This window comes from Halichoeres trimaculatus, unplaced genomic scaffold (assembly GCF_033239565.1).
Source record: "Halichoeres trimaculatus isolate MK-OKI-2021-1 unplaced genomic scaffold, fHalTri1.1 fHalTri1_scaffold_5, whole genome shotgun sequence".
Classification (NCBI taxonomy): domain Eukaryota; kingdom Metazoa; phylum Chordata; class Actinopteri; order Labriformes; family Labridae; genus Halichoeres; species Halichoeres trimaculatus.
Window position 1 is genome coordinate 33,447,489 of NW_027437183.1, and position 16,784 is coordinate 33,464,272.

The window sequence follows — 16,784 nt, forward strand, 5'->3', positions numbered from 1 at the left end:
GTGGCTCAGCACACTGCGTTAGCAGCCAGCTTCCAAACTACTGAAGATAACTGCCCATCACAGCTGAACTAGAGCGCATCAGAGACTGAACATCAAGACAAGTTCACTTCAAAACCTTTACTGATGAGATCAAAAGCGTGACAGGAAAAGGACATTTTATCCTAAAGTAAAAAGCAATGTGAACACTTTGAGAGAGATGAAAGTGAAGAAGCTGTGAATGCATCATGCAAAAAATAAAAATACACCCCATTTTAAGCTAAATAGACTCATTTTCCCCAATGTTACGCTGCAGAAGTTTATAACTGAGCAAGTGTTTTATGTCTTAATTAAGTAATGTCCATGAAAAAGTCCTATTTAAAGATATTAAAGATAAAAAGATGTATGAATGTCTTGTAAAGAGTAAAAGAATAAATGTGTCATTGAGGTGAAAAAGACTTGATTAATTTCTGTTTCAAGCAAGTTGACAGTTTGTTTTTTTCTTGTAATTCATTTTGTCATTTTTATCTCAAGACTTTTTGAGGTGAATGGTTCAAAATAAAGTATAATAAGAGTTGTAAAATGAACTAATTTTCTTCAATGTTAGGCTGAAAAAAGAGGCAAGTGTTAATGTCTAATTTTTAGTGAAAACTCTCACCAGACTCTAATGCGACAAATTCACCTGACAAGTCCAGAAAAATGTCTTATTTCAAAATATTAAAGGTAGGGTCTGCAGGGATTTTCATTACTTGTTAGTCAACACAACATTCAAACTGGGCTCCTCCTCTTTGGCTCAGTGCCAGCGGCAGCACACACCTACAGCCTTGACTGTGACTACGTGAACACACTCACTATCCTAGCAACCCCCTGTTCGCGTTTCTACGTGGGAGCGAGACGTGCACCTGACTTGACATGTTAGCACAAGCTGATCACAAGTATCTGACACATACCTGGTTAGCAGAAAGCTAACTCAGCCGCTCTTCAAGTGCCTGAAAGCAAGTAAAAGTCAAGCCAAGCTCACCCTCATCTAGGGAAAAAGCTTTTTCTGTTTGGCGTTTGTTTCACTTTGGTTGTTTTTCCTCCTTTGTGCAACTGTCCACTATCGTAGCTGCTCTGATCAGCCTACACTCGCGATCATCAACATGCAAAGTCACTTGGGCACTGGGTGCTCTGTGATTGGCTGTTGAAACCATGGTTACTTTCCGCCTTGGACATCCTGATACAACCATAACATCAACATACTGACAGAGGAGGGGGTGGAGACAGACACATACACTGACACACATGTAAAAGGGCCGTGGGAAACGATTGAGCAGGATTATTCCTGCAAAAGTTGACATTTTATTCTTTTACTTTAGGAAACAAGTTCCCAAGATTTCCCCTGCACTGCCTGCATGTAATACTCTTACCTTGCTTAATATATACTGAATATTGACTAAAACAGTTTCCAAACTCTTTGTGCCAGGTCCTCCTTTGACAGATGAAAATGTTTTGAAAACCACTCACGGCTCAGTGTACAGAAAAACCTTGTGAAGATATTTAATCTATATTATAGTCTTCCTTTTTCAGATGAGGCAGGAGTCTATATAATAAATAATCTAATAAACCTTAAAAAGTCTGGATGAAAATGAGGAAAATGACCAAGGCTGAATACAAATTAAAAAAAAAAAAAAAGAAAAGAAAGAAAAACAGATACCGTTTTTTCTGTGTATGTGAAAAATACAACATTTTACAGTATTTTCATGAGTAATGGCAATCTAGCTATTTAAAGTGAACGGATATCAGGAAAATTAAAGGCAATTTAGTTACCATATCTACTTGAAAATTATGCAGCTTTCATGTGTTGTTAACTTTATTGCACACAGCAGTCAAAACGGGCTTTAGTTTCATTAACAAGCTTACCTTAGCAGCTGTGATTGTCCTTTCTTTCATGGCCTCTCCCTCCGCTGTACTTCAACTTTGTCTTTTTGTCTTGGTTCAGCCTGAGTCAGTTTCGTAGCCTCTTTCTCCTCTGTAATGTTGCTCGAAGTTCATTTTTAAGAGCTGACACCACTACAGAAAATACCAAGCGACAAGGTCAAAACTAATGAACTCTAACCTAATGCATATTTACATGAATCACAGAAATTGGGATCCAAAACGGTGAGTATTGCCGAAAGGTGACCAGTTTGTACCGCTATACAGGAACTGGTTGTCAATACCCACCCTAACACTGATTTACATTCTGTTGTAGAAGTGGAAGTCACAACTGTTAGCAGTTAGCGGCTAGTCGAGTTACCTTTAGTACGACTAAAGCTGGCAGCCGGGAAATGGGCTCTTAGCTGGCACATTCGGTTTTTTCCTTACTCACGACACATTTCATGCGACAGCATCGTCATTTTTTACCACTTTCACTGAAATTATAACTTATCTGAAGGATGCCGGCGGACTCTGTGTGGTAGTGCTTTGCTCTGTAAGAAGACGCGGTTCCGAGCTCCCGCCCACACAACAGCAGAGCCGCTGACGTGAAATCGACAATGATAAGACGTTGAATAAGTAGGGAAAATGCCAGACGCGAGAAACAACAGGTGTTCTGTCATTTTCAGCTTAACATTGAAAATTGCTACTTTTTGGGGCTGCGCATGCGCAACACGTCAGTGTCGCGCGAATATTTTTTGGCTTCCTGTAAATACTGAGACATTATTTAATGGGGTGCTGTTGAATTATCAAAATGTGCTCCTGCCCTAATGTACAAATAAAAACACATAAAACTGGCCTGGATTTATTACACAGGGGTATTGAGGTAAACATTAATGATTTATTAATGATTTATTAATGATTGGGAGCATTGTTTAATGGGGGGCAACTGAACTATCAAAATATGCCCCCCCCCTACAATTTTTAATTAAGAATAGAAGAAAACGAAAGAAGGCTTTGTTAACATGGTAACGTTAGTGGGATTAGATAGACACAACTGTAATGGACACAGTTAAAGGAATAAAAAAACAGCGTTATCAAAATTTGACAAAGCAGTAAGAATCAATGGACGCATCCATCAGAAAAAGTATGTGCTATCTGAGGTGTTACTCATCCACTAATGATTTTGCTCCTCAAAAGATGATGAATTCAGTTGCAACTCCTGGTCACCTTAAACATTAACAGCCAGCCATTATGCTTCAGCCCCGCCGTGAAATAAAAAGAGTTTTCTGGTTCAGTCAAATTTAAGTGTTGTCCTCTGTTTTTTATAGCCTAGTAGGTTGTGAATTTGGTTTGAGTTACTTTGCCTGCTGTATTAAAGCCTAAGTTATGTCTCCACTACTGTGAGCCTGGATTGCCTTGAGCATATAACCAGCTCTTACTTCCCGTTTGTCTTATGAATGTTCAATTAGCCATGTCTTGCGTACATTGGTTGAGAACATGTTAAGTTAAGTAAAGTACAGTAATGTTGTAGTACAGTACTGCCATGTCTTCCAAAATTACTCTGGCACAGTTTTTATGGTGATAAAACAAAAATACATGGGTTTCTGTTGATTCTTCTGACCGCTCTCATTCAAACATAGGTTAATTATGAGGCTACACTAATGGCCATTCATCAACTTTTGGTGTTCCCCAGGATTCCTCTGTAGCAGTTTCTTGATTCAGGGACACAGCTTGTATTAAAAAGAAAAAGAAGATCAAGAACAACTTGATATTTTTCATTTCTGTTTCAAGCCAGTTGAGAGACGTGATTTTTGTGCAATTAATTTTTGCCTTTTAATGTCTTGAAAGAAGACATTTCTCTGGACTTGTCAGGTGAATGTGGCTCATAAGAAGTATGAAAAAACAAATATACCAAAAATTTAGACGAAAATACTTCTTACATGTCAGTTTTTTCTGTGTAGAGCTGTGCAAAAAGAAAATTATAATTCATGCGTTTTGTTTTATTATAAAACATCCTGTGGCCCTGCAGGATTAATTAAAGGTGCTGTGAGCACTATCCATAAAAGCTAGTGTTTTTGGAGGGGCAATGACTCTATCTCCCATGAGCACTTGCACCTACTACCATGAGGATGTGACTCTTACCAACGCATACTTTTTTTTTTTTAAGCAAATGAATGGAGTTCAAGACAACTTCTACCACATACAAAGTAATGAGGCAATTCGTTTTTTTTTTTAACAGACATGTAGCACTGTTGTTTAGACATGACAACAGTCAAACTTTGTAAACTCAGTTTGTGGTTGAGTGTCCTGTTTGGTGTTACCACAAATCCTCTAAGATGTGTCCGTAATGTATAACATTAGTAAATCCTGTTAGTCATCTACCAAGCAGAGCTAACATAACCTCACTTTTCATTTTATTGATAGACTCTCAAGTTTGAACAGACCACTGCAGAATAACTGCTGACTGTGGGTTGGAATGAACATTAGCACAAACAGTTTAACCCATGTTTTAGCTCGTGCTCTATCACACTTCTGTGTAGCTTTCTTCTGCTCTGACCTCCTTTTTCTTTTTGGCAGTGTCCACAATTACTACAAAATAAATCCAAGAAGCTGGTTTCAACAGAGAAAAAACACAGACCAGGAAGCTGATAAATAGCATTTAGAAACCACCTATTAAGGCTCTGATAATCTCATTTCAAAGTGTGGATTATGATCAGGTATATATCTAGAAGGGAGACTTTTTCAAGATCATTTCGAAAGCTCTAACAGGGATTTTAAAGGATGTGATAGTCATTAGGATAAGCCTATAAGCATATCCACAACTCTCTACAAGGCTCTAAAATGAAATGTTTTTAGTAAAACATTCTGACCCTGTGCAGCTGAAATGCTGTGTATTGTTCAGGAGTTAAACAGTGGATTGTAAATGCAGCTCAAACTCCTGACTGTGATGTAACAAAGCACTTTGTCTGAACCGGTGTTAAAGCTAATGTAGTTCATGTCATGTCACAACCTAACAAGGTCCCCGATGTCTGACACACACTTTAATTTTCTTGTTTTATACTAATGTAGGCCAAGTGACACGTCAGCGCGATACCACACACATACACATATATACACACACTGAACACACACACACACACACACACATTGACAGATTCCACACACAGTAACAGATGGCAGAACCTAACCTGGCAAGCAGTGCTACATCAGCTCAACAGACGGGACAAGATGTTTAGAAGGTGGAAGCGTGGCTCTGTACAATCAATGAGTGTTACTGTAAACGGAGGCAGACGGGGAACAAGGGCAGCTGGTGTGAACTACACACTGATGTTTGTGACACATTCATGACTGCAGGTCAGACAAGGTCATGTCAAGGCTTTGGGTAAGACGTGTAAGATAAGAGAGTGTGTATGTACCTGTAACCCCAAACCCTGGCCAGTGTAATCCTCTGTACTCATCCCTCCTGCTGTCAGAATTTGTCTCTCACCATTTGCGTCAGATGACTTTTTAGTTCAGCTGCTCTCAACAAGAAGATCTGTAGGTGTAATCTGACAAAGAAACAGTGCGTCTGTCGACAGCCTTTTAATGCACAGTGCAGAGCTCAGAGCGAGGTTTCCCTGATCCTCAGACATGCTCGAGATGAAGGATGGAGATAAATAGAAAATGAAATATATATTTTTAGTGTGTGCTGTTACATAATCAACCATTGTGTTAGAGCTCTTTCAACGTGACCCTTTAAAAAACTTCACAGCTGCTGTAAAAACCTCATGGATCTCTACAGTGAGCGCTAAATGAAACCAGAGGAGCTCATTTCATTATGTTTGCATAAATGAATAAAAAACAGTCCAGAGTTAACTTATTTATTCAGCCTCTTTTTTTTTTTTTTTTTTTTAGCAGGGAGAACCAACTGGGAGTGAGGTCTCTTCTCCTGCAGCAGTACAGTTACAACAAAAACAAATAAAAATCCTGTCACAAAAGCAGTCACAGATACAATAACAACACATTTCAGACTTGCAGACCTAAAATATTCCAGATGTGCTGATGTTGAAAACAATTGCAGGCACTTACTTAGCATATTTGATTATGATAGTTATTATACTGATTATGATTAGCGCTGAACAGCTCTGCTTCAGCGCTGAACAGGGCTGCATTTTCACAGTGTGGAGTCCTGGATAGAGGCAGAGCAGAGGCATCGGACTGATGTTACCAAGCAACAAGGTATTGTATGTCTATTAAGCAAATCCTGGCTTAACTCTGAGCTACCTATAAAAAAAACTACAACCACAACTGTGATATGTTTTCTCTGGATTCCACTGGTTTAAATGCAAGTTTTGAATTGATTTAGGGTTCCTTGGCAACTCAAGTTTTGTCACCGTTTTGTTCTTGCATAACGAAGAAATCAAGGCTTATTAAAGAGGTAAAGTGTAAAGAAATGGCACAAACAAACAAACAAAGGAGAGGGAGGCTGTCACAGCAGTGCTTCTTCAGCAGGATACACAAGCCTTCTCAAGCATCAAAGTGTAAGAACACTGCCACCCACTGGTAAAACACAGAAACAACAGCTCATTTATTTTTCATATCTCATGTTTTCTGTGCAGTCATGCCTCTCGTAGAGAAATGCTGCAATCTAGAGGTTTGAAGAGCATGATTTTGTTACATAACAGGGAGTCAAACCTTGCACCAGTCGGGAAAAAAGGCAGAGTAAAGCTTTTGTGACTAAGAGTTGGTGTTATATAAGCAGAGCACATGAAGTACAAGGAAGTTACTGCTCTGCATACTTAGTGAAGCTGAATGCACCCAGGGAATTGGAGGTTGCCTTTTTTTAATCAGAGTATCAGACAGCTGTCACAAGAAATGTTCTCCTCAGGAAAATGTACTCCTCAGGACAACCTCATAGCTCCGTACATCATTAAAAGAAAGCAGATTCAGAGCATTCAGAGTCTGAATCTATCCCAAAATAACCTTTTTTTTTCACCAAAGAATATGAGTAGGTTGTTGGTTGTTTACCAAAGATGAGGGAGATCTGATTGTAATATAATTTTCTGTCAGCAGAGGGAGCCATAGTCATAGAAAAAACAAAAACAAGTAGAGATGTTTGGACCAGTTTGGCAGACCAGCAGGTGTGAAAGTAACATTTACTTCACTAGCTGTGACTAGGAGGTTTATTGCACACTTTTACTTTTTAAAGTTGTTTTTAGTGTCAAGTTTTGTATTTTACAACATTTCATCAGTTACTAAGTAAAAAAAGAACTAGAGACGCTCTAAGCTGTCCATCAACAGTGTGCGTGCAGCTGCTCAGAGACAGTGAGTTCCAAAATGTGTGCTTAAGTGCCCTTCAGGTTGGCAAAACACCCTTCACTGCCCTCTAAGTGCCACATGCTGAAATGCCCTTGAAAACAAGGCGAACTTAACGCTCACTTCTGTACTTCAGATTGCCCTGGATGTTTTTTTCTTCTCATCTTACACCCCTGCCCTTCAAAAAGTCACTGCTCAGAGAAACATTGATTTGATAAAGCTGACTCCTCTTTCTGACCGCAGTGAGCTCCAATTTGAGCCCAAACCTGTTTCCTATCAGAACAAGCTGTCCTGCAATCCGGACACTTCATAGTGAACTCTTTGAAATTACATCGGGCTGTGAGTTGATGTAGGGAGTGTCTACAAAGTGTTTGACTTCAACTATCAGCACAGGAAGAGATGTTCTGACTGTATTTAGAGCTCATATTGTACTGATATCTTGTAACCCCCTCCCACTCCACATTTCCTGATTCAAAAAGAAGTACTTGCCACTTTAAACAGGAAGTGTTGTGTTTTTTAAGTATTTATTCTATTCTTCTGGTACCTCAGTAATAAATTTACACAATTCATAGCTCAAAAAAATCCACATTTTTTCTTCAACTGATGTTTTACAAAACGCTTATATCAGCTTCTGAAACACTTCACTTTAGCTGCTGTCTCTTTAAGGCTCCCTGCTCCACAAACCACCATCCCTCTGATTGGCCAGCCCTCTGGAGGCCTGGCAGGCGCAGAGTTTTAGAAAACACCCATTACTTTTACTTCAGTAGACTTACAGACTAATACTTTACCCTCTACTCAAGTCAAATTTCATAAAAAAAATTGAACTTAAGTAAAATATTTAGTACTCTTTACACCCCCACAGACTGATGACCTCTTTAGTAATATTAAAACAAAAACAAAACAAATAAAAATCAAGCAAATTTCTATTTTTATTGTTTCTTTGTGGCACCTCAGGATTAATCTGCTGTCTGTCTTATTTTAACTTCTGTTGAATTATTACACAATTTTCAATGTACAGTTTTAGAACATAAAGGTAATTGTTGTCTTTTCTGTTTCTACAGTCAACCCAACATCTACAGCATCACGTAAAACCTACAATGTGCTGCTTGTTTCTTTTGGCTCAGTGGTTTATTAAAGCATTAAGGCTTTGAAGTGCTCTGAGGAAATCAGCCTTTATCTACGAGGTGGCCCCGAAAGCCCCCTAAAGCTATATGGACAGGAGATCAGCTGGCTGTGACCCACTTCTTTTCACTTTATCAGCTCATCTGGCTTTGTTTGTGATCATTCATCAACTGATGCCCCCTCCCCCAGCATTAACCTCACCCCATCTCCCCCCTCCATCCCCCACTCATAAAACCACCCAATGTATCCAACAAAGCTATTACTGAATTTATCACCATGTCCTAACCACAGCCTCAACCTCAGATTATAGCTTTTACTGCCGGTTTCTCCTGTATGACATAAATAACCACGGACATCTAGTGAAGGAAAAGTTATGTCATCCATTTTCACATTTATTAGGTTGTCATACCAATACTACAGGAATGAAGTCATAATTCATAATCTGTATTTTTGATCAGAGTTCTTATTACTTTGGGGATTAATAGCTATAGATGAAATTAGACAGAGTAACCTTTGAATTATTCCTCTTGTTGCAGGACTTCAGCAAATGAGCAAATAATATGATTAATCAAATCTGTCAAAAAAAAAAAAGTTTTATGTATTGCAGAGTTTAATTAAGAAATTTTTACTTTCAGTATTGTTTATTAAGTTTGAGCATGCACTTGTTTCAATTTCCATAAGGTATTTACTATGATAGGTGCTAATTAAACTGTCAAATTAAGAATAATGACTAACTTTAGAGTTTTCTATTCAACAAAACTCCCTAATCTTCAAGTTACTAATATTAGCTGCATTATAATGATGGAGGTGAACATGCCTTGCTGCAAAGTCAGCATAAGATAAAAGCAAAGCTTTATTGAAAACATGACACTGGATAAAAAATAAAAAAACAACTATAAACCTTTTCAGAATTTCAATTGATATTAATGCATGGTGTATTTTTTAAGCCAAAATATACCGTTCATGGTCATGCCACCTAGAAAATGTGGCAAAAAGCAGACTACTCCAAGGCTATCCAAAGGTTAATATGAGCTGGTTTAAAGTAGGCCGAAATCACAGCTGATCATACTTTTCTCAACGAGAGACATATTTGATTTTATGAAAATCACCAAGGTCCAGCAGGACTTACGGACATAATTATTAACCCTGACAGTAATGTGTAAATGCTTTATTTGTTAAATATTTCTTTTGGTGATTTCTCTAAAAACCAGTTACTCAGGGTGCTCAAATATCCTTTTTCCATCAATACAGACTGATGAAACCAAACCTCACCTGTCCCTCAGGTGTCTCTTAATACCAGATGATCAGTCGTCAGTTTTCTGTAGTGTTACGAGCTGAATAAACCTCTTCAAACTCTGCTTCAAACCAAGAAACATGTTCTCCATTAGGGGGCAATATGGGGGAGATATGCCAGGAAGTTTGATGTCAGGATCAAGATCTGGATTTTCTCAGTAGTGTTTTTCATATTCTTATACTATTTTGACCTCAAACAACATTTCTTATCCTGCATTATAAATTATTATATTTGCCTTTTATTTTGTCTTTTTTGCTCCTTTTCATGACTTTAGTCTGGTCTTGTGTCCTCTAATGTTTTTTGAACTCTCAAATTTTCACATCATAATAAATCCATTCATTTAAATACGTCGTCTCTAAGAGTTGTTGAGTTTCTGTAGAATGAGCTTCAGTTTTATAAAAGTAGCCTATGCACAGTCCACATGTACTTTAGAGTGAAATTACTAGATATAGGTTACTTTAGTTTGGCTTGTGTACCTTACAGAAAACAACATTATTTAACATTAATATATTGTAAGATGAAAACAGCAGGGGATTACTAAAGGGGTTTGATGTACTTCAGCTTTATGGAGTAAAAAGTGTTCAAAATGTAATTTTCTGACCATGACAGTTGAATAAAATGAAATTAATTTCGTTTTTGACAATAGGGTCGTGGTCTTAAAGAAGTGCATTGGTTGCTTTTTTTTTTTTTTTTCAAATCACATCCTCATATTTAATATTCAGCCATTTCAATGCTGTTTGCTCGAACCTTCTCATCCTGCCGATAGCTGGCGCATCATTTTCAAGGCGGTGTGCTATAATCTCTTCACGTGCTTATCATCTGTCTGCCACTGATTTGTGAGAGAAGTACCAAAATATGGCGCTATCATTTTCAGCCAATGGCCTGCGCGTTTGTAACAGGTCGCAGCTGGCGTCACTACCGCGTCGTCCACGCGCATTCTGGATGGAAAAGGAGGTTGAGAAGCTCTCGGGACCGCGCTCATCTGTTTGACTGTAAATTGCCTCCGGTGTAACAGGCCGATCATTATGGGGGGCACAGAACCCCGAGGCGGGCTAGATCCTGACCGACCGACCACTGTACTCAGATCGTCGAGGCGGTTTATCCCGGGATAAGAACATTTTGTGTCCGATTATTAACAGAGCTGTCGGCGAGCTGCAGAGGAGGCTGGCTTTGCTGGGATTCAATCTGAGCTACAGTCGGGCTGGTTGGTTAACGAGGGACGAGGAAGGCGAGGAACCTGAGAGGACTTTCTACAATCTAACTGGATCCACCTCAGAACTGAGGGAATGATGGATGGCTTGTCGATTGTAAGCAGGTCCGGTCAGCCCATCCCTGTCGGATCAGGGTGGGTTCATCCGGAGTAAAATCAGTTAGCTCTCATCTGTTGGCTTCTCCTCCGCCGGGCGGCAATGTCCGCTTTCTGCCTAGACATGCAGACGTCTGCCGGGGTTTCAGCACCACTGGAGCTGGACAGCGACTGCATGGAGCCCCGAGCGAGCCCCGCCGCCCAGGAGCCCGGCGGCTACCAGGGTCAACCTCTGCGGCACACCAGCTCCGGAGGCCTCGGCATGGCCTTGGAGGAGGAACTGGCCATGCTCTCCGGGGAAAGGGGCGACCAGGGGGAGCTGTCGGACGTGGAGACGCTTTCCGTGGGGCATAGCGCAGACTTGTTGTCGCTCTTCCGTCAAAAGGAAAAAGACTTGGTTTTAGCTGCTAAACTCGGCAAAGCGCTGCTGGAGAGAAACCAAGACTTGACCAAGCAATATGAAAAAATGCACAAAGATCTCAATGAGAAGTTAGAGGTAAAACTAATTTTAATGTGCTCTAGTTCTCCTGCTGCCCTTTAACGGATTGGTTTGATCCCAAAATGCCGTACTATGATGGGCCTTGTTAAGTTTTCTGCAGTGTAAACAAACTTAGGAAGGTCTGCTGCCTGTGAGGCTGTGCTCTACAACCAAACTACTGAGCGTAGATGGGTACACCTTACATGATTGTTTTTTTAGGAGAGGCTCTCAGTTTATCCACTGTAAGCTGAAAAACAATCTAAGGATGCTTCAGCACTACATGTATCTCTGATATTAGTCCTTTTTCAGAGTCTCTGAAGGTGTTTCATAGTCTTTAAGACTATTTCACCTGTAATATTTACACTAGACTCTCTTCTTCTTTTGTATTTCAAAATCCTTTACACAGGCCAACACGTGGCCTCAGAGACACAAAGACTAATCCCCTAGCTGCCAAGGCCTCACTGTATCTACTGTACATCTGCTCTTATCTTTGGTCAAAGAAAAGAGCTGCTCCTTCACATCTTACTCAGAATAGTACTCCTTTCTGTCCTGGTTTCATTCTCTGTGATGTTTTGCGATGCCATTGAGATTCTCTGTGGTTCCTCCTTTTGTTCAGACAATTACTCAGAGATGAAAACAGTCATCTAATAGATGCCAACTGCTTCATCCTTAGATTTAATCATAACAACAACCCCCATCAGGACTCTGGCAGCCTCTGGTGGTGCAGTGCATCTGTCCACTGTTTGGTGCCACCCAGGGAATAGAGAGGAGACTCCTGTAGGCCAAACTGTCACTCCAAAGTGAAAACTGGTTCAAAGGACTACATGTGGTGTCTGGTTGTGGGCACAGGAGTCAAGCCAATACTGCACAACAGTGACGTCAACAGCACGTCAGTTTGAATACTTAAGTGAAATCTTTCAGTGATGGAAATAAAAACCTCTAAATGATTATTCCATCATAAATGATACTGTGTCAAATGAGAAAGACTCAGCTCTCAGTTTATGAATGTGACTGACTGTACCCTCTTCCACATGCAGCACTTGGAGCAAGAGAAGCATGAGTTGCGTCGGCGTCTAGAGAGTCGAGAGGGGGAGTGGGAGGGCCGCGTGGCTGAACTGGAGACAGACGTCCAGCAGCTGCAGGATGAGCTGGAGCGCCACCAGGTCCAGCTGAGAGATGCTGACAGAGACAAGACCAAGGCCATCAGCGAGCTCTCTGAACAGAATCATAGACTGCTGGAGCAACTAAACAGGGTGAGGCTGTGCTTTTCTTTGTGTGTTAATGTGCTTTAGGCTGCTCAGCCCGTATGCATTCAGTAGATTGAATAAGTCACTGCACCCTGTGACTTTAAGGCTGCTTTTAATGCCCTCGTCGCCAGCATCTCTTAATTACTGACAAACCAGTGTGTGTGTGTGCATGTGTGTGTGAGTAAGTGTCTTAGCCTCAGGGCCTCCCAGTCCAGTTCAAGTTAGCTGGAGTGAAACGATAGAGAGATGCTGAGCCCATTGAGGACCCATCATGCCTTCAGGGCGATTTATCTCCATCCAGCCTGTTTCTATCTTTACATGATTTATGCTGACTCATCAATGTTTAAGTAAAGCTTTCATAAGGTCTATAGCTGAATAATTTAGAATGATTGGACCCTGCTCTCAGAATACTGACTGGTATTTTAAAAGTCGCAGACAGAGTTCAAGGATCTCATAAATCTCATTCAGACTGCTGTTTATACAGACAGCTGATAGATGCATAGATAAGCACATAATGCATTCTGTTTATAGAGTGTTTCTCAAAGCTTAAAGGCTATAAAATTGTTCAAATCAGTAGTAAACAAGGAGTACTTCATCACATCCATCACACAAAACAACAGCAACAGAACAATCACAGATTGAAAGCTAACTTGGGAAGGTGAGTTTTGAACAGATTTGATGGGTCAGCGGGTCTGGGCAATAGCAGACCTTGGGGTTAGTATGAGACTGTATTCAACATGTGCTCATGGGGGGTTTTATGAGAGGTTGTTGGAAAGTGCAGGTGAAACAGGAAAGGTGAGGTGCAGAGAGGAGACAGCACACAGATTACGTTGGATTCAAGGTCAGTGGCGTGCACAGACTTTTTGAGAGCATGGGGCCACACAGTGCCCGTTTGTGCCACCTAAGAGAGCAGATTATGTTTTAACATGCGAAGGGGACAGTTTAGTGCGATTTGCTAACCAATGGACAGCTCAGCTTTGTCTTTTACTGTTGAACAGTTCTGAAGCCAAAACACTCCCAGTCAGAGGTGCTGCCATTGTGCAGCCAGAGTCTTTGCAATAGAGAATTTGTGTGCAACAAAAAAGTTGTTCTTTCTTTCTTTCTTTCTAAAGTTTTCTTGGCTCCCCTTCCCAACATATCTTACTATTCCCGAAAAACTACAAATCTTCTCCAAGACTACAAGAATGGCAGCCATAAAACCCCGTTTTTAACCTCTAATAGCAAATGTAAAAGAAACTTTTCAGAAGAAAGAGGACCTGAACACAATACGGACACAGAGACAGAATTTTTTACCTATACTACAGCCAGTCAGCAGAGGGGACAGTTTTTGCGAAGATCCTACTTTGAGCAGAGAGAGATTAACTTTTTTTAAAATCGTCTATGGTTTTGGCTCTTTAGCGCCTGTTTTGGCTCCCAAACGGGCACTTTAGCACTTGTTTTTCAAAAGGCAAGCTAGACCATCCCGTCCCCACCTGTGCACACCACTGCTCAGAGCCATTGGTGGTAGCTTCACTAAAGTGAGCTTAGAGTCCTTGTGAAGTACAACCTCAATCCTAAAGAGATGGGCTGCTGTGAAAAATATGGTTTAACAGATTTTCAGGGTTTGAAAACTATTCAAACCTTGTATCAAATTTGAAATAGTTCAAAGAGGATACTTTAGCTGTATTTAAAATATGTAAAGATAACAAAAAGAAATCAAACTGGTCTAAAAAGAACTGTCTAACTTCAAACTACAAAAATACTTCAGGCTTGCAATGTTCTTATCACAGATCTTGTGAGACGTTCACGTTCTACGGCAACACTCAGGGGTCAAAACAATCTATGGTCTCCATATGTGGCGTTTGTTAATCTAATTAATTGTTAAATTAATTTTGAAACCCCACATGGAAAGAACATTTTCTTAAGAATGCTGGGGTTATCTTTTGTGCTGCCTTAGTACACATTTTGTTGGTTGTGCTTTAACAGAAAAAGAGCCAAGTTAGCATTTAGCACTAACATTAAACTTTAAGTTTGTTCTCGGTTACAGTTTGCTTTATGCTTTATCACAGTTTCACCCCTCTCCGGAATAAAAGGAAAAATTTCCCAGAGTTATAGAGTAAAATACAGCCTGTTTGTGTCACTTTCACACAGCTTCTTACTCATGAAGCGACCAGAAATGTGTGCTGTTACAGAAAAAGGTCGAGGCTAGCTGTTAGCACAGCTGCTAGCTCCATGTTTGCTTTACTGCTTGCTGATATATTACTCACAGCTTGTGGCTCCAAGCTTTGAAAGAAGGTCTTCAGAGATGGATAGTGACTGAGGCAAAGTGGAGGACTCCTCTGCTCTGTGGTCAGTCTGAACCAGCTTGTTGTAAAGCTGTCATTTGTGATTGTATGAGGATGTGTTGGTGCCCATGAAGCCCACACATCTGGGATGGCACTGTAAATCCTAAACAACAGGTTTTTGGAGCAGTGGGGTTGGTAGTGGAGGGGTCCAGGTGCTAACTGCAGTCCCAGTTGGTCACCTCCTGAAAACATGTAGAGCATCATGATACAGAAATGTATTACACGTTAGGCCCTGAAATGATGAGCAGGATAAATTCATTTATTATTTGAAATCTTGTCTTTGATCTCATTTAAATCAAACATAGAGTTTAAATGATCTGTAAACCATCCAGTTCTGTTCAGACTCAATATTTAGACTATTTTATTGCTTTTGTTGTTATATCTTATTTATATTCAACTCTTCTTGAATTGTGGTTGTAGTGTTTTATCTCTTAAGTCAGTGTGGCTGGGGAAACTGAGTCAGAGTTCAGGTGGTTCAGCTCTTCTAAGGAACTCAATAAATGACTCAGTTTTTACTGAGCAACACCTTAAAACCAGGGAGGAGCAAAAAAGAAAAGAAGAGAAATGTGGGGATTTTGACTTTTATAGACCACCATTTCTGTTTTGTTTTGTTTTATTGAAAGGAAATTAGTTAACCCCTTTCTTCTTGAATTAATTTACAATGATATAAAATACGTTTTTTGTGTGTTTTTGCTTTCTTACAGATGCTAAATTGAGTAAGGATTGTGAATTTAAATGTAGCAAATACAATAGTAATAAATAAGTTAGATGATATATATAGATATAATGAGTTCACCCTCTGAACAATATATTGGGATATAGAGAGAATTTGATATGATCCTTGGTATGAGAAGAATATGAGGCACACAGAGGTAACCTCAGCTGCATCAAGACCTGACAGGGTATGTCACAAATTTGAAACAGGCATCAAATGGTTAATGATAATGAGCTCTTTGCACAATTATTACTTGTAGTTTCACTTTTAGCCACAGAAAGAATCTTGACTCTCTGTGACCCTGTGTAAATCTCAGGGAAAGAAGTAACTAAAGCAAAAATGCTCTGGTAACTTTTGCAATTCGTATTTAAAACGCCATACTTTTTACTATTTTTTTTTTAAATGGGACATTTTGGACTTTTCATATTTCATCAGCTCATAGTGCACAAAAACAAAGAGGAAACTCAATCATTCAGAAACTTCAACCTATGTTGTTGTCACATTAATGCTCTCCACGTGGTCAGGCTTTAACTATCAGCACAGGGAGAGGACTTTTTACTTTGACTTCAGTGTATTAACAAACTGTTTCTTTGACTTCTGCTAAAGTCAAAACTCATTAAAGTAACTGTACCTGAGTAGAATATCTTAGTGCTCTTGAATCCCCTGTATTTATCTGCCTTTATTTGTTATTTCTGCTTCCCCACCTTTGAATTGGTCATTACCTTCTTGTGCTTTCATCCTTGTCTCTTTCTCTTACCCATAAGTGCGGAAAATGGTTCACCAGCAGCTCTTTCCTATGCTTTCCATTATTGTTTCATGGAATTAATGGGGTAGGATACTTGTTGTCTTGGAGGAAACTTCATCACTTTCATCTTAATGCCTGAGAAACACCTTACAGTTCCATAGACAGACTGTAATCAGTAAAAAGAAAGACTAAAATGTGTCATTAATGAACAAAGATGTGAGAGAACTGAGACTTTACTAGGAAGAAAATGTGGGATAACAATGAGAGTCCTCAAGTAAAACCTGAATGCTTGCAAGAATAATGTCATTCTGTCTTGTTAATAGTAAAACAAGGACATGGAGTCCACACAGAGCAGCTGGCCTTCATCCTTTGATGTCCTGTTG

At 39.8% G+C, this 16,784-nt stretch overlaps 1 protein-coding gene across 3 annotated transcripts in view; it reads left to right on the forward strand.

The window, feature by feature from the left end:
• The first annotated feature begins 10,540 nt into the window (after positions 1–10,540).
• Positions 10,541–16,784, forward strand: part of bicdl1 (BICD family like cargo adaptor 1) — a 38,663-nt gene continuing 32,419 nt past the window's right edge. For all 3 annotated transcript variants that reach the window (XR_012598259.1, XM_074669771.1, XM_074669772.1), the window contains exons 1-2: positions 10,541–11,388; positions 12,408–12,623. Coding sequence is in view for 2 of the 3 variants with exons in the window: in XM_074669771.1 (XP_074525872.1) it covers positions 10,996–11,388; positions 12,408–12,623 (609 nt within the window). In the remaining variant the exon portion in view is untranslated. The remainder of the gene's footprint in view (positions 11,389–12,407; positions 12,624–16,784) is intronic.